Source organism: Oikopleura dioica, chromosome 1, assembly GCF_907165135.1.
Source record: "Oikopleura dioica chromosome 1, OKI2018_I68_1.0, whole genome shotgun sequence".
NCBI lineage: Eukaryota > Metazoa > Chordata > Appendicularia > Copelata > Oikopleuridae > Oikopleura > Oikopleura dioica.
In genome coordinates, this window is record NC_137291.1 from 2205410 (window position 1) to 2228798 (window position 23389).

General features: G+C 39.3%; 8 protein-coding genes and 2 long non-coding RNA genes across 11 annotated transcripts; 6 read left to right on the forward strand and 4 right to left on the reverse strand.

Annotated features, from left to right (window-relative positions):
• The first annotated feature begins 1220 nt into the window (after positions 1 to 1220).
• On the forward strand, positions 1221 to 4138 carry LOC145708400 (cubilin-like). 2 transcript variants are annotated; one of them, XM_081786073.1, is made up of 5 exons: positions 1221 to 1231; positions 2619 to 3083; positions 3123 to 3301; positions 3344 to 3674; positions 3719 to 4138. In XM_081786073.1, the coding sequence occupies exons 1-3, from the start codon at positions 1226 to 1228 to the stop codon at positions 3207 to 3209; spliced, it is 558 nt and encodes a 185-aa protein (XP_081642199.1). In that variant the 5' UTR covers positions 1221 to 1225; the 3' UTR covers positions 3210 to 3301; positions 3344 to 3674; positions 3719 to 4138. The 2 variants fall into 2 exon arrangements, with proteins under 2 accessions (XP_081642199.1, XP_081642191.1); XM_081786065.1 differs by lacking the exons at positions 1221 to 1231; positions 2619 to 3083; positions 3123 to 3301 and having other exon boundaries at positions 3348 to 3674.
• A 689-nt stretch (positions 4139 to 4827) lies between these two features.
• LOC145711243 (uncharacterized) lies at positions 4828 to 5668 on the forward strand. The gene is made up of 3 exons (XM_081788971.1): positions 4828 to 4981; positions 5021 to 5399; positions 5444 to 5668. The coding sequence occupies exons 1-3, from the start codon at positions 4910 to 4912 to the stop codon at positions 5611 to 5613; spliced, it is 621 nt and encodes a 206-aa protein (XP_081645097.1). The 5' UTR covers positions 4828 to 4909; the 3' UTR covers positions 5614 to 5668.
• Positions 5669 to 7255: 1587 nt separating this feature from the next.
• Positions 7256 to 8100, forward strand: LOC145711137 (uncharacterized). The gene is made up of 3 exons (XM_081788867.1): positions 7256 to 7336; positions 7376 to 7839; positions 7889 to 8100. Exons 1-3 carry the CDS (start codon positions 7328 to 7330, stop codon positions 8079 to 8081), a joined length of 666 nt encoding a protein of 221 aa, XP_081644993.1. The 5' UTR covers positions 7256 to 7327; the 3' UTR covers positions 8082 to 8100.
• A 37-nt stretch (positions 8101 to 8137) lies between these two features.
• LOC145700170 (carboxylesterase 3A-like) lies at positions 8138 to 9981 on the reverse strand. Its single transcript, XM_081777425.1, has 6 exons — positions 9796 to 9981; positions 9160 to 9753; positions 8858 to 9108; positions 8683 to 8814; positions 8556 to 8641; positions 8138 to 8510 (listed from the first exon to the last, which is right to left on the reverse strand). Exons 1-6 carry the CDS (start codon positions 9977 to 9979, stop codon positions 8138 to 8140), a joined length of 1620 nt encoding a protein of 539 aa, XP_081633551.1. The 5' UTR covers positions 9980 to 9981.
• A 401-nt stretch (positions 9982 to 10382) lies between these two features.
• Positions 10383 to 14770, forward strand: LOC145700179 (uncharacterized). The gene is made up of 7 exons (XM_081777437.1): positions 10383 to 10422; positions 10988 to 11514; positions 11606 to 12210; positions 12259 to 12652; positions 14090 to 14195; positions 14240 to 14494; positions 14547 to 14770. The coding sequence occupies exons 1-7, from the start codon at positions 10383 to 10385 to the stop codon at positions 14768 to 14770; spliced, it is 2151 nt and encodes a 716-aa protein (XP_081633563.1).
• On the reverse strand, positions 13663 to 14005 carry LOC145700189 (uncharacterized). The gene is made up of 2 exons (XR_014134169.1): positions 13815 to 14005; positions 13663 to 13776 (listed from the first exon to the last, which is right to left on the reverse strand). It is a non-coding gene; the product is annotated as an uncharacterized LOC145700189 (long non-coding RNA).
• Positions 14771 to 15249: 479 nt separating the features above from the next.
• Positions 15250 to 15719, forward strand: LOC145711331 (uncharacterized). The gene is made up of 3 exons (XR_014135155.1): positions 15250 to 15363; positions 15405 to 15527; positions 15573 to 15719. It is a non-coding gene; the product is annotated as an uncharacterized LOC145711331 (long non-coding RNA).
• Positions 15720 to 17432: 1713 nt separating this feature from the next.
• On the forward strand, positions 17433 to 19404 carry LOC145701043 (uncharacterized). Its single transcript, XM_081778276.1, has 5 exons — positions 17433 to 17731; positions 17775 to 17946; positions 17987 to 18037; positions 18077 to 19237; positions 19280 to 19404. The coding sequence occupies exons 1-5, from the start codon at positions 17459 to 17461 to the stop codon at positions 19321 to 19323; spliced, it is 1701 nt and encodes a 566-aa protein (XP_081634402.1). The 5' UTR covers positions 17433 to 17458; the 3' UTR covers positions 19324 to 19404.
• On the reverse strand, positions 19377 to 21078 carry LOC145700220 (acyloxyacyl hydrolase-like). The gene is made up of 4 exons (XM_081777475.1): positions 20978 to 21078; positions 20457 to 20883; positions 19619 to 20202; positions 19377 to 19578 (listed from the first exon to the last, which is right to left on the reverse strand). The coding sequence occupies exons 1-4, from the start codon at positions 21076 to 21078 to the stop codon at positions 19419 to 19421; spliced, it is 1272 nt and encodes a 423-aa protein (XP_081633601.1). The 3' UTR covers positions 19377 to 19418.
• Positions 21079 to 21205: 127 nt separating this feature from the next.
• LOC145700228 (uncharacterized) lies at positions 21206 to 21776 on the reverse strand. Its single transcript, XM_081777486.1, has 2 exons — positions 21688 to 21776; positions 21206 to 21609 (listed from the first exon to the last, which is right to left on the reverse strand). The coding sequence occupies exons 1-2, from the start codon at positions 21716 to 21718 to the stop codon at positions 21206 to 21208; spliced, it is 435 nt and encodes a 144-aa protein (XP_081633612.1). The 5' UTR covers positions 21719 to 21776.
• Between the last annotated feature and the right edge of the window lie 1613 nt (positions 21777 to 23389).

Consider the following 23389-nt stretch of genomic DNA (forward strand, 5'->3'; position numbering starts at 1 on the left):
TTACCTTAAAGGAAAATTGAAAAAGATCAGCTCAGCTCAGCTCTGCTCAATGAGTCATTGACAATGACTTCTGAAAAAGGCCCGCTCAGCTCAGCAGAAATTTAGCAAAATTTGCAACTCTGATTGTAAGACTATTTTCCGATGCTAGAGTTGAATCTCGCATCAAAAAGTAATGACTTCATTTCTCCTGTTTATTATGTCGAATCGACAATTTTTAATTAAAATAAAAGGGCTTTTTTCAGCAAAAATTTTCCCAAAAAAAAATTTTGTCCGCGATCTAAGAATTTTTTTTTTCTTATTTACCCTCTCGTTTTGATGTTTTTACCCTCACAATATTTTAATATCATCATTATAAATAAACTAGCATCATTATAAAAAAGGCTTCATTATAAAGAAGGCTTCATTATAAAGCCGTTTATAATGATGCTTTTTTTATAATGAAGCCTCTTTATAATGAAGCCTTCTTTATAATGATGCCATACCCGAGCGGAATTGTCCGGCTTTCTTTGTTGTGGCATGATAACTTGAGGCTGTGGTGAAGGATTTTTGAAACAATATTGTCAATTCTAGAAATCAATTGCTTATTTTAGCTTTTAACCTACCAACAAAGCTACAAGCAAACGTAAAAGCTTCAATCTAACTTCAATTATCAAGCTCATCAGGGTTTATTTTTATCAATCGTCATGGTACGACAAATTTACGGTATGCTTGATTCCATATCGCTTGCTTGGATCAGTCAATTATTTTGACATCAAACTAGCCCGCAAGATACAACGACAGCTTTCCTGGACCACGTAGTAGCTGCAAATAAATTGAACTTTGCTGACTTGAAATTGTTGTTGGTATCAGTTACTGGTTTCTTACAAGCCTAAATATTATATTATGAAGATATTTTATCACGATTTTAAGCTAAAACTATCTTTTTGCCCTTATGGCAGGAAAACGACCTTAGAAAGTAAAAAGAGTCGAATTAATGTAGCGCTTTAGAAATAAGCTGGAAGCGAGAAGAGTTTAGAAACTTTGGTTTTCAAGCAAAGGATTCATGGAGAAAAGCTAGTTAATTTGGGCAGCAAAGTCAATTTAATTGTGTTTTGGTCCTGACGTTGTTGATGACGCCAAGTCGACGTGCTTTTGGTGTTGGAGCGAGGCTCCACCTAGATAGTGCGTATTTAATCGCGAGCGAAATTCGAATTAGTTACTTCCAGAGAGAAAGAGAATTTTCGATATGAAGGTACACTTTTACCGTAGTCTGTGGTAATTCGTCGGGGTCGCCCCGACAAATGAAATATGAAATAACAGTCATTCGTCGGGGTCGACCCCGACAGATTGAAGACCAAAAATACACCAATTCGTCGGGGTCGAACAATTGAATACGACGAATCAGTCTTCACTCAAACACCAATTCGTCGGGGTCATTCCTTGCTATGACGCAATCCCTATCGTCAGCCTTAACCCCTGCCCGCATGAAAAATTTGTCACCCCTGCCCGCATATCGACCTACGCGTAGGTCGGGCCTTTGGGGTCTTTTAGTCGGGATAAAATTTTCCAAAGGACATGGATGGAATGATTAAAGGCTGAGCTTTCTCCTGGACATGATCAAATGTCAAATGTCAGATGTCAAATGTCAACAAATGTCATCTTTTCAAAAGTACTCATTTTTGATAAAAGAATAAGTCGTCAGCGCTCCAAATCTCGTCCAAAATAAATTCAAATATTTTCATGCAGTCATAAATACAGTAAAATAGAATAGAATTAGAATTCCGAACTTTTATTATCAACTGAGCATTAATTTGATCAAATAGATCTTGCCGAGAAGAGTTGAATCAAAGTTGGGTTTTGTCATGTTGACCCGAGATCAAAATTTCGCTCAATTGCTAAAATCTTAAATCTTTGAATAAATTTTATCTTGACCTCAGATCCTGATTCTCCATTAAAAAGTAGCCCGATATGTGGGGGTCAGCTTTATAGAAAATATTTACCAATCGCGAGATAATCGCGTTTAAAAGTCAATTTACCTATGCGTAGGTCGATATGCGGGCAGGGGTTAATACGAAAGAGAAAATTCCTCTTCTCGGAATGTCAAAAAGGGTTACACTATATATTCTTTACTGCTGCCAAAGTAAAACTGATTTTAGCTAAAAGTACTTTCTATAATTTTAGGTTAGGGTTAGGGGGCACTGGGCAAAATGACAGAACAAACTCGCCCGAGGGGGATAGGCTAGGGTTAGTTAGGGTTACTGAAGGTAACCCTAAGTAACCCTAGACTAGACCCCGGCATTTTAGGACCTAGGGGGCGGAGCCCCCAGGTAAGGGATACTTAGATTCTATAATTTCCTGCCAAATAGTAGGGCGCTAGGACTCTTCGACCTTTTTCAATGATTTTTAAAATAAAACCCGGCGAATCACTGCTTAGAAATACTCATATTTGTCGTATTTCAATTGTTTGACCCCGACGAATTGGTGTATTTTTGATCTTCAATGTGTCGGGATCGATCCCGACGAATGACTGTTATTTACATGATTTACGGTTTTCGTATTTTATTATTATAAAAAAGATAAAATTAATCATTTTCGATTTTGATAAGAATTTTCATTAAAAATAATTTATCATATTTCAGATCTCAACTCTTCTTTTTGCCTCTTCCCAAGCTCAGTACACCACTGAAGGTTATACCACAACGACTATCCGACGACGCACTCCTCCTCACCCTTCAGTATTTTGTCCAAGAAGCAGTCAACCGTACAGAGTCACTGGCAACACTGTCATCACTTCTCCCGGCTTCGAACATCAAGGACATTACATCAACCGTCGCGATTGTACATGGGAAGTTGAAATGGACGCTTCTGTCAAAAGCTTCACGATTTACCCCGAGTTCTTCGAGGTAGAAGGCGACGAAAATTGCCGGAGGGACTTTTTGAAAATCAGCTTTGGTGATTCGAGCTTCACATTTTGCTCGGTAGACTTCGACATGGAGAACTTCGAGCCGTACACAGCTTCATACTCGAGTAGTGATTACAGTAGCTACGGAAGCAGCTACAGTGGTTACAGCCCCTACCAAGGAGACTTTAACCACCCTCTCAAGGTAACATTGATTTGATGATTCGATTGAGATGTTTGTTAGGTCATTGGAAACAAAGCAACGATCCGATTCAAGAGCGATTCCTTTACTGTTTTCAAAGGATTCAAGCTCAGACTCGAGATAGACTAAGAAAACGAAGCTGCTGGATGCGATTTAACCCAAACTGGATCGGGATCAATTTCTAGCTCAACTGACTCTGTCGGAGAAAATGTCCATTGCAGGTAAATTTTTAAAGAAAATATCATTTCTGACTTTCTCTCGAGGTACACCCTTAACGCTCTCCCTGGACAAATCATCAAAATCGACTTCGATCATTTCAATGTCAAGTCTGATCGAAACACACAATGGTGTCTAAAGGACTCACTTTCTATTGTCGGTCGAAAACATTGTGGAAGAGAAAAGGTTGGCTTCGGCAATAAAAGCATGCCCCCAAAGACACTCTTCATCTACGCGGAATCGACGGAGATTCTCTGGGAGACCTGGGGCTTTGATGACTCAAGCTTCAGTTTCTCCTGGGAATCCGTCGAGAATCCAAGTGGAATTGCTCCTTGTGCGCCGTTAGAGAGCGCTGAGGGATTTAACTATCATATGGAGGTGAAGACAATTGTTGAAAAAAATCTTCTCGACAATATTTTTAGCTATTTTTCAACAATCTTCTCTACCAGATGCAATTGCGTCGCCCCTGGATGTCAAAAGCACTTGAAAGATTCTGGAAAAACATCCAGATCGCCGAGGAGCATTTCCAGAATGAAGGCGAGTGCGACTGGAAGTATCACACGCCGACATACGAAGCATTTGATTTCAAAGAATTTGATCCGACCTTTTCAAAATGTAAGAATTTACGAAATTTTGCCAGCAACGCGAAGCAGTTCCTCGACAATTTCGTGTGCATGGATGGCCATGAATTTCCCAGAAGAACGCTGATCAAATGGCGCAAACAAGCCGAAAACCTTTCTGAACTTGCCGATAAGTTGTCGAATTATTGGCAACCAATCAATTGGGACAACCCACAAGGTGCTACTGAAGTCTGTTAGACAAAAATTCTTTCTGTAAAATAAATGAACAAATATTCTGCCCATTCGATTATTTTTCTTCTTTATTTATATTTTTTGTAAGAAAAAAGTGACTTTGGTCTTTGAGTTTTCTAGTAAGAATCATGCTCGACTTTTGATGATTTTTTATCAAAGACGTAATGAGATGTCTGAGGTGTCTTCCGCCGGAGATAGTGGAGTCAATTTGTGAGTTGCAAACAGGAACAAATTTTAAGTCAGGCTTGGATCATCTGATTTTCGGAATTTATAAGGAAAGCTTTTTCAGAGCTTTTTGATGAATAAACGGTATCAGAGAGCATTCTCCACCTGAAAGTACTCTCAAATGTCAGATTTTGTTTGCGCTGATTTTGCGGTGCCAATTTTTTGCGCTTCCGGGGGCATGTTTGAGTGTGGCGGTTTGGTTTCACCGCAATTTTCTGAATGAGGTAGTTCCGTTTATTGCTGATGTAGGGTCGAAGTTCTTTTTAGAACAGAGCAAATCACTTGATTTTCGACAAATTCAGACATGTCAGATTCCGCCGATAGCCAAAATCTTTCCGCAGATTATCTGCTGAAGTTATCGTCAGTAAAGCCTGGTTCAAACAGACGATTCCAACTGTGCAACTACAGCGCCATCGGATAGAGTCAACATAAATTCTTCAATAAAACCAATTCGCGGCACTCAAATAAAAAAAAGAAAGTGCAAAATGAGCGAAGGTATGACATAGATTTAACTAATTTAGCAAAAATAATTAAGTTAATGATAACATCAGCTTGTCAACTAATACTGAGTCTACGATGCAAGAGAAAACAACTGAACTCGAAGAAAGCAATTTGCAGGAAGTTAAAGACTCTGGAAAAAATCGAAGAGTATAGTGAATTTGTAGATGTATTTATCAATATATTTAGCTTAAAATTGGTGGTGGCATTGCTCTTGGAATAATTCTGCTGACAGCAATTATTGTTCCATGTGTTCTTCTTCTTCCAAAAGAGCAGAAAACATCATCGACGACAACAACATCAACATCAACTACAACAACAACGACAACAACAACAACGAAAACTCAAATAGCGACATTTCCTGAAATCAGTACTTCAACATTCTCTTCTGTACCAACAGAAGATGCTTCGACAACTTTAGCGTTTGAAACTACAACTGTAAAAACAACAACATTACCGTTGGTTACTGATGATTATATTTGCGAGATTATTGGTGAAGCTTTGGACATCAATATCTGCTTGGTTCATTGTGATTCCCCGATGAAGAAATGTACCCGCAATGACCCAGGTTAATTGTACAAATCGAATTTAAATTCAAACTTCAAAACTAAGATTGCTACCAATTTGGTGAGAATTGCTACACACCCTTAGAAGCTGATTGGTCATTTTGCGCAAAAGAAAATGAGTGGAAGACATGCTCAGAAGAATCGATTTCTGGTGAATCTGTCGATGAAATTTGCGCTGAAGATCCAACTTGTAAAACTGAACCATCAGTTTTGTAAAATAATTTGCTTGCAAATATATTTCATTGAATTATTTGACAAATGAACTGTGGTACTTAACGCCGGAACGCATATACGACCCATTTTTGGGTAATACGATTTTGCTCATCAAAAAACCATATTATATTTGATATACGCATATAATATGATCACGCTCAAATTATATTTTTGTAGCTTAGAGTCCGGTTATAATAAATAAACCCGGAACTTTATTCTCTTTATGCCCAAATCGCGACAATATTCGGTTAAAAAATGGTCAGAAATTGGCAAAAATGGCCATGCGCTCCGGGGTTAACATTCTGATCTGTTACCCATGAAATCGAAAATAAGAATACCAAGTCTGAAACGATTTTGAATGAGAAAGTCCAACAACAAGAAACAGTTGTAACGCTGACTCAATTAAGGGCGGCGGGCACGTTTGACAAGCCATTGGGGTTAGGACCTCTGTGGTTTTCGGATTTTGCGGTTTCCTCTTATTTTGGTGGAGCACGCCGCCATCCTTTTTAGCTTTCGCTGAATTTCGCCTCTTTGAATATTCAACGAGGAGAAAATCAGGGAGGCTCGATTTTCCGCGCTGTCGCTATTCAATTATCACGAGATACCCTTAACTTAGAGAGTCACTCTCTTAGATTTCTGAGTGGAGGAAATAGCCCCTGCATAAGCGCAGTCCTTTTTTTAAATTACAGAGAAATTTGACATTTTCAAAATGAAGATTTTTCAATTTTTGCTAGCCAAAAGTCTTGGATTTGAAACAATGTGGGCGATTCACGAGCCAGAGATCGGAAGCTTCGGAGAGATAGAGACGGAATATTTGAAAGAGAATACTGTTGAAATTTGGCAGATTGAAAGAGCAGAGAAAGGAGAGAAGATAAGGATCAAATTCGAGTTTATGAATATTGCTCTAACAAGGTAATTAATCATAAACCAAATTGAAATAATGACGGAAAAAAATAAAAGTTTTGAAGAAGACTTTTATGATAAACTCTTCTTTTAACTTGCCTCTTGAATCAATGAGTGCATCAGTGGAATATTTATTATTCTAAAAACCATAAAAATGAACAAAAATTGTGAAGATTAATAATTTTATAAAATAAGTCAGCGATAAAAACTTTTATTTCCTGAATTCTTTGAAACCATTAAGAATCCGTTATAAAAATTAAGACATAATGATCCCTGCGACACAAATTATCTTCAAATCTACGACTCTTTTGGCGACAATTCCTCCCCAATATCACCTCGCCTCTGTGGGGACTACACAAGAAGTACCTCTGCACTCACCCGTCAGCGCGCTTTTCAACCCTTTTACAATCTCAGACACGAGGATTGGTTTCGCGGCAAAACTTTTGACAGTAATGAGCTCACGCTGATGCTCAAAACGGGGGATGGAGAACTTGGAGAAGGATTTAAGAATCGGTTTCAAAATTGACAATTTTTTAAATCATTAAAATCGAAATCATAAAAAACGGGAAAAATGAAACCGAAAAAGCTTACTTGGGATATTTGGACGAAAAACTACTGCGAAATGAGCGAAAATGCTTGCTCAAAAAACGAAAAATGCATAAATGAAGAAAAAAAATTCAGGAAAAATATCAAAAAGGAGCTTTTTTCCTTTTTTTGTTCAAAATTTTGATCTTGAAAAAGATGTGATTGTAAAGAAGGATTCACGCGGCTTCGAAACTCAAGCAATTGTGTCAGATTAAACAGCCGAAAATGCATGAAAAAGGTCTTTTCAGAAATAATTCTTGATCTTCAACCCTTTTAGAATATCTGCCCTGAGCAAACAAAGTGCATTCCTGACGACTCTTCAGCTGGTTATATTTGCAAATGCCTTGATGTCGTCTTCTACGGCTTGGAAGGAAAAGTCGAGAAGACAAAAACCATCACGATGGAGAACTTTTCCGGGAATTCGACAGATCCGCTTTGTCTTCCGGTTCAATCATCGACAAGAAAACCGCGAAAGACTTTGAGAATCAACTTGAAATCGACAGCTGAAAATTTTGGTGGTTTGGAGAAGCCGTGTCCGTACGGCGTTCTTTATGAATTTTTCAAATTGGAGGTCGGAAAAGAAGCGATAAAGCGACCGACGAGGAGGCCGGATGCGATTGATAAGATTCTCGAGAGGCAGGACAAGTTGCTCAAGGGGCTGATGGGAGATATTGACAGGGGGTGGAGGAGAAGATGTGGTCCACGTTGCAGTGGAGATATTTGCTCGTTGGAAGAAATTCGGTAAGAGAAAAACGGTGAAAATAAATATTTTATGTTTATTTTTATCAAGAGCATATCATGACCAGTCCATCCGGCTTATCAAGAGTCAAAATCAAATCCAACGGGCTCTCATCAAATTCATCGAAGAACGCGTCTCAAGCGACGACCCATTTCTTTGTGGAGAGTTTCGCGACCGATACCTCCAAAAACAACGAAGAATTTTCTTGAAACTCGATCGCGTCACTTCCAAACGACCTCTTTAATTCGACCATGAAATATATTCTTGCACATTTTTCATAATAAATTTTTTTTTAGAAATTTATTTGAAGAGAGGTTTCATGAATTTTTCAAAATACTCTTCGTATTTTTTGTCTTCTTCGCTCATTTTTTCGAAGCTTGAGACTCCATCTTCGCCAATTTTCATTCTTTCCCCCGATTCAAAAAATGGCTTCCAATTTGGGTCTTTTGGCTTGCCAAATGTCGCAAAATGAGTTAAATTTTCAATCCACTGCAGAGAAAGATCCTTTTCTTTGTTGGGAAACTGAACATTCTGCGCATTTTCTTCGTAGAAAGAAATTCCGAAAATGAAGATGTAGCAGTCACCATGATCAGTTTTTGACCAATCTGGGCGGTTTGAAGTAAGTTCTCCGCGGTAAGAATCGTTTTTCGCGAAAAGTGGCTTGTACGAATTTCTAGAGACGATGCCTTGAAACGATGATTCCTTACGAAGACCTTACCGGTAGACAAAGGCATTTTTCATCGATCGAGCTCGAGCTTCGATTCCGATTCCAATCTCCATCTCGCCGAACCATTTTCCAAATATCTAGGGCAAGAGGACAATTAAAAAAGCCTGTTTGATCATACCTTTGTGTAGTAAAACTGGTCCGATTTGTCAAACCCAGAGCCAAAGTACTCTTCTATGATTTCAGGATATTTTTCTTCTGGAAGAATCTCGGGAATCATTCGTCTTCCTTTTGCAGTCCGAATGACGACTTCCTAAGCCACAATTTTAATACCGTAGTTTTGCCTTTTTATGAACCTGAAAATCTTCTTTTGAAAGACCTTCCAAAAACTTCGGGTGATGATAAAAACTCATCGAGTAGCAACCCTCATCATTTGTTCTCCCCATCATATATGGAATGTCCATTTTGAATGACTCCTCGAGATCTGCATAGGGAAATGAAGGTAGGATAGAATCAGATTCTCCAGTGCAAAAAGTCCAGTAGAAATAGTCGGGCTCTGTCCAAGCAGGGTATTCGATTTTTCGCAAAAATTCTTCAAATGGCATCTCTTGAATTTATAACGATGATGAGCTCGTTCATTTAATTCACCTTAACTTACTTGTTACTTTTTCTCGAACTTTCTCATCATCATCTTCTCCCAGAATTTTTTTCAACCTTCTCATGTTATTTTCCTTTTTCTCATCTCTTGTCCAGGTCCAAGCGCTCGAGGCATTTCCTGACATCGCGATTGCCCGGTGAAACAAGCCTTTCGACCTTGGCGAACTCATCAAATGATCGACAATCATTCCTCCCGCCGAGTATCCCATCAGTGTTACGTTTTCCTTGTCTCCTCCGAATTTTTCAATGTGCAGTTGAACCCATTCCAGCGCTGACAAAACATCACTGAGCGCCCAATTTCCGCCGAACATCGTCCCAAAAGAGCCGAGTCGATAATTTATGCTCACGAAGATCACATCGCCTATTGCTGCCAAAGCATGACCATCGTAACTAGAAGCGCCGCCGATGAGAAGACTGCCGCCATGGACGTAGAGGATGACCGGCTTGTTTTTCAGGTGGTTTTGCTTGGTGAAAATGTTGAGGTAGAGGGGGTCGGTTTCGGATGCGTAAGTCACGTGTTCTTTTTTGAGAGTTCGTGGGAGAGTCAGCCAGTTGGACAAGTTAAACTCATTGGGTTGTGGAAAATGAGGCGTCGCTTAATTGAATGATCGACAAAAGGGATATCAAAAACCCTAACCTGGTAAAATGGGAAGCTTCTCGGGAACGTTTTCTCTGACCGTTGATTCCCGAAACCTCTCCGCATCAGCATACGGTATCCCTCGATAAACAGCAACAGAAACAACTTCCTTCGATTTTGGGTCATAAAAAGTTTCAGTAACAAGACCAGATATTGGGTAAACAAGTTTCTCTTGGTCTTTCATGATTTCAAAAATAATTCTGAAATGTCTAGATTTCCTGCAAATTTCGAAAAAGAGAAACCAAACATGATGTTTGAATAGCGTAATGTTAAATTTATTTGACTTGTCGAAAATCAAAAATTTTCTTCCAAGAATCAAGACTATTGACGATTACTGACGAAATGAATAAATAAGCTCTCTTCTTTAACATTATTTTAAATTCGATTTTTATTAGTGAATTATAACTGCATTGAGTTTGTTTTAAAAACAAACATAAAAATCTTAAATCTTTAGAAATCGAATCTTCTATTCAGGGAATTTTTTGGCACCGGAGAACCACAACATCATCATAAAAAGCACAGAATGCGTCGTTTATTGCGCACTGAAGAAAAGTTAACTGCATTCCAAATATTTAAAGAGCGCAAAAATGGTTAAGCCAGTTTCACCACTCCCTCCTGATAAAACCGGTACCAAAGAAGAAGAGATTCAATTTCAAAGGAAAATTGTCAAAAATATTTTTTTTTTTCATGAAAAGAAATATTTCTTGATGGCTTGGGAACGGGAGAATTACTGTATTTCGAGAAGCTTTTGTCTTAGTTGAGATCATTGTTGATCTCATCATTATCGCTCTTCCTATGCTTATCTTTGATGATTGACCGTGAATAAGGATTATAAAAACTAGTCTAAACGTTTTTATGAGTTTTTATCCAAATGACTATTTTCTAACGCCAAAGCTCTCATAAAACTTTTTTGACAATTTTCATAAGCGTCGATTCAAAGGAAAACGAGAAACAAGAAAACTGCGTAAAAATTTCTACCAGCTCAAGAATGAAGAAGATTTTGGTGGGGATAGGGGTTTTTGGGGTTCTTCTAGCAATAGCTCTTGGAATTTCTGCCCTTGTTATATGTAAAACCGATTTTTTATTTAATTAATTATTTTATGTTTTCAGCGCTTCAAGATAAAAATGAAGATAAGGCCGAGACTCCAGGTAAAGTTCTGAAAAGGAGGAAAAATATCATAATTTTTTTCAGAAACGCCGCTGGAAAAATACGGAACATACGAGTCGAACATCCAGCGCCTTTCAAAGCTAGCCGAGCTTGACTCAAGCACATACAAAGTCATTGACCTAGCGGAAAATATCCAAACAAGATCATCCGAAAAATCTGAAAATCGAAAACTTGAAGCGATCGAAATCGTTCCCAACTATGTCATCGGTGGTTCGAATCCGTTCATTATCATCCTCTGCGGCCTCCGTGCGAATGACTTTGAATCTGTTCGAGCTTGCATGGGACTGGCTGAAAGCGATTTGCCGACGAAATGGCCGGGAATGAACTTCATCATCGCCCCGATTTCGAACCCTCATGGATACGACTACGCACTTCAAAAGGATCAGAATTGGACGAAAAATCGAGATGAGCATGAAAACGGCTGTTTTGGGACGAAAATTCGGCAGAATTTCGAGAAAAACTTTGCAGTCGTTAATGACGATCCTTGTTCGGAAGATTTTGTCGGAGTCGAAGCACTTTCTGCTTGGGAAGCTGAAGCAATTCATGAAAAAGCATAAAATTTTTTGAAATCAAGGAAGAAAATTTTTTTGATGAATTAAATGGGCGCCTTTATTTTCAAATATCTTTCTATGCTCTTTAAAGTCCTATATCTTTCAATACAATTGGGAGGCACTTTTAGTCGTCGAAAGCTCCTCGCTTTCCAATCTCCAAGTCATCACGCCTGCGAAAGAAAATACCCATGCTTTCCGAAAACTCCTCCCTCGAGTGTTCCTTGGAGCAGAAGGCTTCGAAACAAAGCGACCGGACGATTCAAGAACTGGATTTCTTGAAGACTCTTTCATTTCAAAATTCGGGCGAATTGCTACTGTTCAAATTACCGAAGAAGAAAAAGGAAACGATCGGGATTTGAGATTGCTCGTTGATAATTTCTCCGAGCAGATTTTGAAGAAAAACAGCTTCGAAAAGGTCTTTCTCGACGATTTTTTCTGGCAAGAAGACAATATTTTCAAATACGAGCTGGTTTCAACCGACTCTTCTTCTGACCAAATCACCACTTATGAGTACAACATGACTTCGCTTCAATGGCTCGACGATACTGTCACTGATAGATCTCTCTGGACGCATTCCGTGTACTTGATTGTTCCGAAAGAAGTCAAGGATGATAAAGCGATGTTTTTGCAAGTCACGTGGGGAGATAACTGGATTCAGCCGCAAACGAAAGCTTCTCATAGCGATGATCTATCGAGGTACTTAAAAATGAGATTTCACGATCAATTGAAAACTTCATAATTCAGAACCCAGCAATTTACGATCAACACTGGAATCGTCTCTGGAGTCATCAAGCACGTCCCTAATCAGCCAATCCGATTCCGTGACGACTCGGAAACAGACAAGCTTATCTACGGAAACGACGATGGATCATACGATGGTCGATACGAAGACGGTATTCTCGCAAAAACTTGGGACATGTTCATCAAAAACTTCGATGCAACGGGCGAATCTGATTATAACTTGCTCGTTCATCCTTCGATGGGAAAATCAGCTGTGAGGGCGCTTGATTTGATTGCGGAAGAGACATATGCTCATACAGGGAAATATCCCTTCAAGGCAGGAGTAGTAGGAGCATCGAAAAGGGGATGGACTTGTTGGCTAGCTGCAGCAGGAGATTTCGAAAGAATCAAAATGAATGTAAGTGATCATGATATATTTGAACTTCAAATTTTGAAGAGCGATTTTTCTTTCAGTTGGCTTCAACAAATTTTCTCGCCTTTTCAACAGCATTTCCGAATTTTATCTTCAAAATGACTTCTTTGTTTTTCTCCAGTCCTCTTAAATAATCATGAGACTTGTGACTTCCAAAAGCAAACTCGGACGCGTCGAAAATCGGAAAATCAGTTGTCTCCAGATCTTCTCCTGAATTTCTTTGTCGAGCTCAATTTCATATTTTCTTTTGATAATCATATTTGAAAAAAGATGAAGATCTTGTTGTGATCATATTGAACTCTTCCTGAACCAATAAAGGAGAGCTGGAAAATCAACGATAAGATCACTGGTCAGTCGAATGCGTAAATGCTTCTTTACTCTTAAAAATATGCTTGACCCCTTTCAACGACTTAAAACGATACCTTTGCTTGAAAAATTCTTGAAAAGCCTTATTTCCTATTTTCGGAGAAGCGACGCTTACAACTCGAAAATCTTCCTCTTCAAATTTTGGCGCTAGATGTCAGGCTCCGTATATTCTCGAGATAAAGTCATTAGAAATATCGGAGACCGTCCTAAAGATGCTCCAATAAGGGAAGCAACAGCGCCGCCAAGTGAATGGCCCACAATCAAAATTTCATCAACAGGCTTTTTTTCTAGCGTTTCATCGAGAAATCTTTCTATTTTCGGCTTCAGCGCTTCAAAGCACTCGTAAAAACCGCTATGAACGAAAGCTTCGGTGTCCTCGAAGGGAACTTGAGATATCTTCAAATCTTGCACCAAATCTTGGCGTTCAACAGTCCCAGCCACAGCCACTATTGCGTATGTTTTGCCCTCGACATCATCGATTGCCTTTTCCTTTCCGTATATGAGGATGGCATCGGAAGCTGTTTCCTCGTGCCGGATGACTTCGTAGTCAAATGTTTCGAATCGTTTTAGCAGTGATACTGCTGATGACTTTATACTTGAATTATTTTCTTGTTCGAATCATAAGATGATTATTTTTTCTTATCCAATTCCTTCTCAACTTCAGAGCCAGCACTTTCTGCTGGCATAATGTCCCAATCGATTTTGCCGTCTTTTTCGAGCGACTCGACCATTTGGTCCAACCACTAAAGCATTTGAAAACGTAAATTAATTTTTTCCTTACTTGACCGTAATAAGCAAAGTTGGATAGTTGAATGGAAAATTGAACTTTCATGATTTTATCAATCGAAACAATCTTGAAGTTTTCCTCTACCCATTTTTCCGCTTCACTGTTGAAGAAATTCGCGACAATCTCTTTGAAATAATCTGTACATCCCATTTTCAAAAACTCTGTTAAAAAAGACGCACTCTCTTATGCAGGGTGAGATCAATGATGAATAGACCGGAAATGAAGGAGTCTACAATCTCTCAATTTTCTCGCCTCAAAATTTGTTTCAGGCGCCCGTGGTCTTTGATCTTCTGAGTTCGGAAGCAAGCATGGAACATCTTTACAAAAGTCTTGGGGGCTGGACATATGCATTTTTCGATTACTGGTATCACAAAGGTACTCTTTACGTACAAATAATTTTCGTATTTTTATTTTCAAAGTTACGCGAAATTTTGGCTCTGATGGACTCCGTGCCAGTTTGAAAGTCCTTGATCCGCTGGAATACAAAGATCGTTATGCAGAAAACATTGTTACTTACGTCGTCAATGCTGCTAATGATGAGTTCTTTTCCCTGACTGGGCCGTTGAACTACTGGGAGAAGTTGGGCGGAAAGAAACTTTTGCGAATATTGCCTGATCAGCCGCATGGTGGAGTTTGGGGAGGATGGGATAGGGAGGAGGAAAATATCGGTAGAAGTAAGACTGTCTTCCTTGATTTCCAAAGTCGTTCATTTTTCTTTTCGTTCAGAAATCACGAGAACGAAAATAAGCGATGTTGGCGACATGGCAGAGATCCAGCAAGATCGCTTGTGGACATCTCTAGAAGCCCTCTTCCCGGCTGTTCTATCCGCTCCCGAGAGCATCCCATCAATCGATACAAATTTCAACGAATTCGCCGGAGAAATGAAACTGACCGCGAAATCTTCTCTCGCGCCTGAAGCAGTTCGGACTTACTCCAGGAATGATTTCTAGGGCTCTTTGAAAATTATGATTTTCCCCCATAAAATGAATCATTGATAGGGGGTGCACAGTGGGAAAATCGGTAAATTTAAAAGTTTTTTAATCTATATTATAACCCCTCAAGAAGATCCGCATTCATCTAAGGATCATTTTATTTCATTACGAGAAACCCAAAAAAGCACATGATCACCCCTAAAATCACGTGACAAGGGTTGATTCAACATACTTTTGCCTGTAGAAAAAAAGTGCCAAAAGGTTACCTCGTAATTTTCCAGCATATAAAAGAGCAAATCAAGCGCTTATGCATAAAAACCCTAATATATATCGGGTTTTAGAAAAATCGCATTTTGGCCTCAGGTGACCTCAGGTGACCTTTGATGACCCCAAGTCGCATGTTAAAATGATCAGTGGATCTTAGGCTTTCCATCGATGTATCATTCATCCCTATAAGAGGATGATAAAAAAATCGATTTTCCCACTGTGCACCCCCTAATCATTGAAGAAATACTTTTAATAATAAACGAGATTGGAGGATGAGATTTTACAATGGATCTGAAATCTGCGATCTTTCGCAAATCGGCGACTTGCAAATTCAGATCGATGAGGTGAAAATTTTCATCATATTTTTTCTAATTTTTCGATGAAGACAACTTTCGATCGAGTTGAAGGAATTCCCGACCGAGAGCAAGTACTGACCCTTTCATCGACCGAAGAAAATATTTGGCACAGTGGCTTTATTGATTTCGAATTTTTGCTCGATGGCCGAAAAGTAAATCTATATGTTTTGGAAAAATTGAAATTAACGGCGGTTTAGTTTGTTGCATCTAGTCTTCCAGGAGTAACCCCATCAGATAAATGGGCCTCCGAAATGTGCACAACTCCGGATGAATGCGAAGGATGTTTGGTTTGAGGAAAACTCTCTTTATTCTGACTGTACTTCAATAAAAAACTAACTGACGAATTGGAAGTTTGAAAAAATCTGCAGCGTGTGCTTTTGATTGAGTTTTACGAGTGCTTCCCTGTCGGGGTACTATTTATTCAGCGCGAGATCGGATCCGTATTCTGAGTTATTCAAACGGATTAAACACGCGCTAATCGAGAATTCTGATGCTACAACTTCCCACAAATGCTCACTCCGAATAAGTCCTTTGTCAATTCATGCGCTCATGAGAAACAGCAAAAACAGAAGGCGGCTCAGTTACGGATATACAAACCGACTTTCAATTTTTTAAAGAGAAAAGGGTAAAAATGATTTTGGCGCAAAATTTTTCCATTACAATTTCACCAAACGGGAGTGTTCTTGTCGATCCGGAAATCGAGATTGATTCAACTAAGTGCATCATCTGCATCGGCGCGCAGAAGAAATATCTCCAGCCGCAGTTGATTGAAGATGCTCTTAGGAATTGGTCCTTCAGTCAAATGTACAAAGCGCCCATTATCGAGATTCCTCAAATATAGGAACGCGATACTGTCAGGCGAAATATCGTAATCGGCGAATAAATAATGTACATAAAGATAAGGAACCAAGATTCAAGAAACATCCTTCTACTTGACCTTGAGATCTCTCCCCTTGGATTCGCGCTGGCTTGGATACCCCTGAGTGATTTCATAAAAATGTTCAAAAACGGCGTCGGACCGCATTCGATCACGCTCGAACATCAAGAAAGGTACGATTTTTCGATCATAAATATGTTTTATGGACATTTTTTCTAGCGTCGCTGTTCTGATCCCCTCGACGAAGTCAGACCATTTTCTGATCCGCCCATACACGATTTTCAAAAAAGGAAGTGTTCGTTCAAAAAGTTCAAATCCAATGCCGGCTAATAAATAATAAAGAAAAAAGTAATTTATCAGCAGTCATTAGCTCGAAAAAAACATATTGGACGCGTGATGCATGAAACGGTTTTGACTCGAAAATGGGTGTCGTGATTTTTCTGTGCGAATAATAATGCAAAGAAGAGGTTTTCTTAAGAATAGGAGGAACAGGAGAAGTTCATCTGCCCCCAACCAGAGAAAAAGCTTTGGAGGAAAGAAGATTTCTTTTCCAAAAAACCGTTTTAGCACGCCTCATAATCGATTGCTTATCTTTTTGAGTGCATCCTAGAATTAAATCCCTTGCAAAACATATTGAGATTACAATATGAATATGCAGGAAGATCCGATAAGTCAGCTAATTTGAATAATCTATTTTCGCACATATTTAAGAGCTTTCCTTTGTTCATTTCTTGAAAAAATCTCAAAAAAAAAATATTTTTTTAGAATGAAAATTCTTGTTCTAGCGATTTTTGTCGCAGAGACTTTTGGCTTCAGCATCCCATTTAGTAAGTCCAAGGCCATTTCGCTTGCGAAAACCAAAATTTAAGGCTCTGCGCAACATAATATCTACAACGAGAATTTCCTTCCAATCGAAAATGAAGTAAAAAGAAACTTCTTTGGAAAATATTTAAACGCGATGGACGACGAAAACGATTTCTACAAGCAGTTTCTTAACAATCTTTCTTTCAAATAAAATTATATTCTTCTCTCAAAAATTGATTACGTTTTCGTTTATCATTCAACATATATGTTCGGCAGAGTAATTTCACAGCTGAGCGACTTGTATCGCCAAGAACCGTAAACGCGGCGCTAGGTTGTTAGTACTTTTGTGAACATAAATCGTTAAAACAGAGTTTTTCTGAAGAGGATTTTTGGCTAGAGAAGATGAGGGTAGTTTTTTCGAGCTTTTTGCTCGTTGAAATATGGGCTTGTTTCCCGGGCTTTTTCTCAAGACCACCAGTGAATGAAAGGCCAAGACCAACGCCAATTTACAGGACCACTACCACTCTTTCCATTGGAGATGGATGTGATCCGAAAAGAATCTGCGACCGATTCGGCTGTAAAACTGGATGCCCGATGATTCACGATTATGTATGTCACCGACAATGCCTCGATCGACTTCAGCACTCCCGTTGTCAGAAATATGGAGACTGCTTTGTAAGAATGGAAAATATTTTGTAAAAATAATTCATAATCTAAGGAGCCGACAAAGAAGACAACAACAACAAAATTATCTACAACAACAACTTCTTACTCAATAAATATTACTCGAAGAACTCGTCCATCTACAAGTGCGATTTATACATCAATTATTCCTGTTGACTCAACTCAGACTTCAGAAGCTACAACAACGATTCCTGACAATCCAAGAGGTTTTTACAATTTGGTCATTTTTTGTTAAAAAATTTTAAGATGAGCCGATACAAAGCACAATTAATACTTCGACCGACGCTGTTGAATCAAGTTTGTCTCGTCAAAGTTTCAAGTTATTCATCACTTTAGGAACAACAATCGTCTCTTCAACAACACAAGCATCAAAATCGACGACATCAGCGACAACCACAGAAAAATCAATAACCACAACATCCATTCCAAGAACGACTTCCACAACCACTACCACAACTACAACAACAACATCTTCTACAACGAGCACTACAAGGACTACGACCTCAACCACTACAACAAGTACAACCACAACTACAACGTCCACTACGACAAGCACTACGACAACATCAACAACAACCACTACAACAACAACAACATCAACTACAACTTCTACAATCTTACCAACAAGCACTTCATCGACTTCCGCATCAACAATGTCGGAAACACCATCCTCAACAGAATCAATTATTGAGTCCACGACATCTGCAGAGACGACCCCAACTCAACAATCTTCAACAGCGGCATTGTCATCACAATCGTTTTCACAGCCAGCTTCTTCGACTTCACAGCCAGCTTCTACGACTTCAGCAAGTTTTTCTACATCAGCTTCAACAACTGAAACGTCATTGCGACTCGAAGCCAAGCAAAATCGGGATCCAACACCGAAAACACTTCGAGAAACGACAACAACGACAACAGAGACACCCACAATGTCTGCAAATTCAGAGTTTCCTACGACAACATCTTTTGAAGAAACAGCGGGTACAACTGAGGCTCTAACAACCTCCGCGGCCACATCAAACGCAGCTCAAAGTTCAACTACAAGTTCAGCAGCATCTTCAACATCAACATCAACAGCTACAACAACAACAACAACTACAACAACAACTACAACAACAACGACAACTTCAACTACAACCTCTACAACAACAACAACGACCGAGATTCAAGCAACAACATCCATTGCAGAAACATCAACGACAACAGCTCCTCCTACATCAACAACAGTTTCAACAGCATCAACTTCTGCAGCGACAACTACCGCGGAACAAACAACTACTTCAACAGCAGAGTCAACAACATCGACAACGGAGGAACAAACTTCGACAACAGCGCAACAGACATCAATGTCGACATCAGCTGCGGAAACAACAATCACAACGTCAACAGCAGCATCAACTACCGAGCAAACCTCAACAACTGTTCAAACAACTGAAGAAACAACCGAGTTAACAACATCTTCTGCCGCGCAGACATCATCGACCGTTGGTTCTACAGGTAAATCTTAGCAAGATTCTTCTGTCTGATTACAAAACCTAGCATCATCAACCACCGCGTCTTCAACCATGTCAACATCGACATAATTCAAGCAGACATAGAAAACGTACTTCAAATTATCTTTAATTTTTTTTTTCATTGATTTTATTGAGAATAAATGTTGGGTAAAAACATGTTTATTTTACTTTTCCGGAGCAGGCTCGCAGATATTGTAACCGAGGTTTTTCTGCTGAATCTCCTTGATTTTCTCGTTCCATGGGTTGACTTCGCCAAAGGCTTCAGGGTAGTCCTCCAAAATTTGATTCCAGAACATCTCAGCGGTCAGAACCATTGAAGTTTGACTTGGAAAAGACAATCAAAAAATGACAAAAAGCTTCTCACCTTGGATGGAAACCATCAACCAATTCAATCAGATGCCATCCTTCTCCGCCTTCGGATATCCACTTCTCAATGCTCTCCTCAATGTCAAACGGATAGTAAAGAGCCTTGAAATTGCTGTAGTCCGATTGCTGAATCACCGACTCGGCAACATCAGAAAGCATCATTGCGTGATCAGTAGTAATTTCTCGGAGAGTTTCATTCTTCGTCATCCAGCCCATGCAAGGAGAAATTTGAAGGCATTCGAGGTACTCATAAATGTCGGGATAAGTCATGTCCTGTCGATATTCTCCCAAAGGATGAGTTTTTTCATGCATCAGATCCCACAAAACGGAGCCATTTGCAAGACCAGTCATGACGACAGTAGATCCTTCTGGCAGGATAGTGTTGAGATAATCGAGTGTTTCGATGGTTTTCTCCTCGAATTTTTCAGCAGAGGTGAAGCTGTTTTCTGTTGGAATTCGACCATTGCAAACATCGTTTCCGATAAGAGAGAGGAAGACGACCATCCTGTTGTCTGTTGGCTTTCGGCTCAAACCCTTGACGATTTTGTCGGCCATGGAGGTGATTCTAGCGCCGTTATTGGCCTTTTTGAGAGTTTTTTAAGCAATGTTATTATTCATTTCATACAGTGGTATGAGCGGTTTCCGCACCCCTATTTTTCGCCTTTAAAAATTCATATCTTTCGATTCAGATATGATATTCGATTTCTGTTTCCAGTAATGAAATTTTCACGCCATTTTCTACTAGGGAAAAATACAATAAATAGAGTTTTTTGAAATTAATTGTGTAATTTTAAAAAATCGTAGGGGTGCGGCAACCGCTCATACCACTGTAAGACAATCTCAGCTCTTTCCTGATTTTGGTAGTCATTCAATCCACATCGGTTTCTCTCAACAAGTCTTTTGTAAATCGAATCCATCTGAATATCAGAATAAGACTTGATATCATCCATCCAGCAATTATCCGAATGTCCAGTTGCCCAGGAAAGTTGAGGCCAATCCAACTCATTCGTCAAAAGCATGAAAAGGTTCTTGAAAGTGTTTTCATTGAACTCAGTCGGGCGGAACCAGGATGGAGGGAGGGAGAAATGCGCGCTGGCTGAGTCACCGAGAATAGCGACTCCGACGGGTGGGTAGTTGTCGCAGTAGAGTCGTTCGTAGGCGATACCGTGCTCGTCGACACCGTAGATTCCGTTGGAATTGTGATCGATGACGCGATCTTCGTTAACTGGCTTTTGACCGGGGTAGATGTCGCCGTCAAGCGGGCTAGATTCGGATTTGTCAAAAATCGAATTCTCAAAAATTCTCTTCCTTGATTTCAAGATGTCAAAATCCGTTCCTTGTATCCTCTCCACGCCACCATTTTCCCCGAAGGCCTTCAGTATCCCCAGAGAATCCATCGCGATCTGGGTCAATGAGAGGCTTGTGTTGCTCTCCGAAATCAATCAAAATGTGGTCCATGATTTCTTCAAGAGTAATTTTCGATTCCTTCAGGAATTCTGCATTGATCAACTCGGAGAATTCTTCAAATCGACCTTGACGGAGGAACTTTGATCCTAAGAGGGTTTCATTCCGATATTTTTTTAATCTAGAATCTAGATATAATTTTTTTCAACCCCTTTCCTTCTCGAATCTCAGGTCGTCCAGTCCAAAGCGGGCAGTGCTCCATCGGGTCCGATTCCGCATACCTTGGCAGGTCAAAAGCCGAGCAAGTCCTGTGCCCAGTACTAACGTAACAAGCGCCAATACAGTAGCACATCGTATCAACCGTATGCACATTTGGACGTCGCTGAATCTCATTCACCATTCGCCCGAAAAGCTCCTCAGCAAGGCCGCCGATCACAGTAATATCTACAGGCAGGAAACCGACAATGTCTCGGGTCGCTTCGAATCCATCTTTTCCATGGAAATCGGCGTACTGCTCGATCCAGGAAGTGAGGATACTGCAGGCGGCGCAAAGACCTCCTCCATTTTTATCCGCCGCCGCGAGGGCTTAAAATAGAAAAATAATAATTTTTTTTTTACAAATTTTAAAAGAAATTTCAGGAAAAAAACTCCCTTGAAACTTACCGAGGAAAGAGAAAAACTTAAAAACTCTCATTCTGAGCGTCTGCTTCCGGCATCACAAGACTCATTTTTCAACATTTGCTACTTTCTCACCGGGCCCGAATAAAGAACACAAAATTTACGTAAGGAATTGGTCAGCATTTCGCGACGAAGGAATTCCAAAATGCCAAAAATGATGAAAAAATACGTTTTGGAATAAAACCCAAGGGACTCGTGAAACACTTCATGTTTAGATAGATAATGTAAACCCCGACGTATCTCAAATTCCAAGACCTTCCGAGGTTATTACAAATATGCCCGAAGCTGACGTTTACCAAGTTTTCTCCGGGCTACGTTGAGCTATTATGTTTTTTTTTCCTTTTTCAAAAATTTAATTGTCGGCGCGAATTTTTCGTCGAAAACGATCAGTTGACTCTGGCACGAGGGCCTTAAAATATTGTTTTCTAAAGTGGGCAACGTTGGCGTGAAGATTGTCAGGGAAGAAACCGGCGATTAGTGCGGACGATATTGGTAAGAGCATTGGATTTTTCTTTCAACACGTGATTATCTTTTCATTTCTAAAAAACGATCCAAAGTTTTCGCGGAGAATTTTTGTGACAAAAATTTGGGTAATGATAAAACTCGATTTTTCTTGATCGGTTTGGTCCTCAATAAGCTTGAACAAATGTACCGCGATGCATATTTATCTACGTAACCAAGCTTCTTGATTTAGAAAAAGGGGATCCTTCGCTTTTTAGACGACCTTTTTTCTTTGAGCTTTTTCACGAATTTTTGTTTTTTTTTTTTGAAAATAATTATTCATTAATTTAATTATTTATGAAAATTTTATTATTACACAAACACTTTAATAATCATTAAATTATTTTTGAATAAACAATGAAACAAATGATTATTTTTAAAATTTAATAAATAAATAATATAATTGTGAATTTCTTAACAAGCATTTTTTTGTAATGAAAATCGCAGCAAACAGGACCAACACTAATTTTTAGAAAGTCACTGCCAAGACTTACTCGGGAAATTAACGATACCTTATCTTTTGCATCTTCGTGTTTACTCCCCTTCCAAATTTATTTAGAGAAAAAGGAAGACCCCTATTCGGAATAGGCTATTCCTGTTGATTTCTAATTAAAAAACGTGAGATCTTCGAGTGATCAGATTCTTACAAGATTTTAATCGCGCTCTACGAAGTTTACGGAAGAAGCGCCGCCCATGTACCTTCTCAAGTGGGAAGCGCCTTTGAAGCGATTTTTAGAAAGAAAAAACACTTGATAGAATTCGCCAGGTGTCATATCGGCCTTCCTTATCGAAAAACGCGTTCGGTATATTCCACGGATTAATCGTTGCGTCATCTTCAATTTTCTAGAGTTCAAAAAACGCAACTACCAGGCAATGTTCGTTTCAGGCTGATTTAAGGATCCCCCTTCAAGTTGGACTGCCTTTCTCAAACAGCGATTTCGGATTGATCCCCTTAAGAATTTCATCCCTGTCCTGATTACCAAAACCTGTGCGGAAACCCTGAGTCAGGAAAAAAAATCGAAAATCTTAAAGGTATCAATCCGAAATCACTGTTTGAAAAATCAGTCAAAATCGAGGAGGGATCCTTAATTCAAATCGAAAATTTTCGGAAATTTTTCCGACTCAGGGTTTTTTGCACATGTTTCGGTAATCAGGTCATAGATGAAAATCTACATGAGTAGCACTT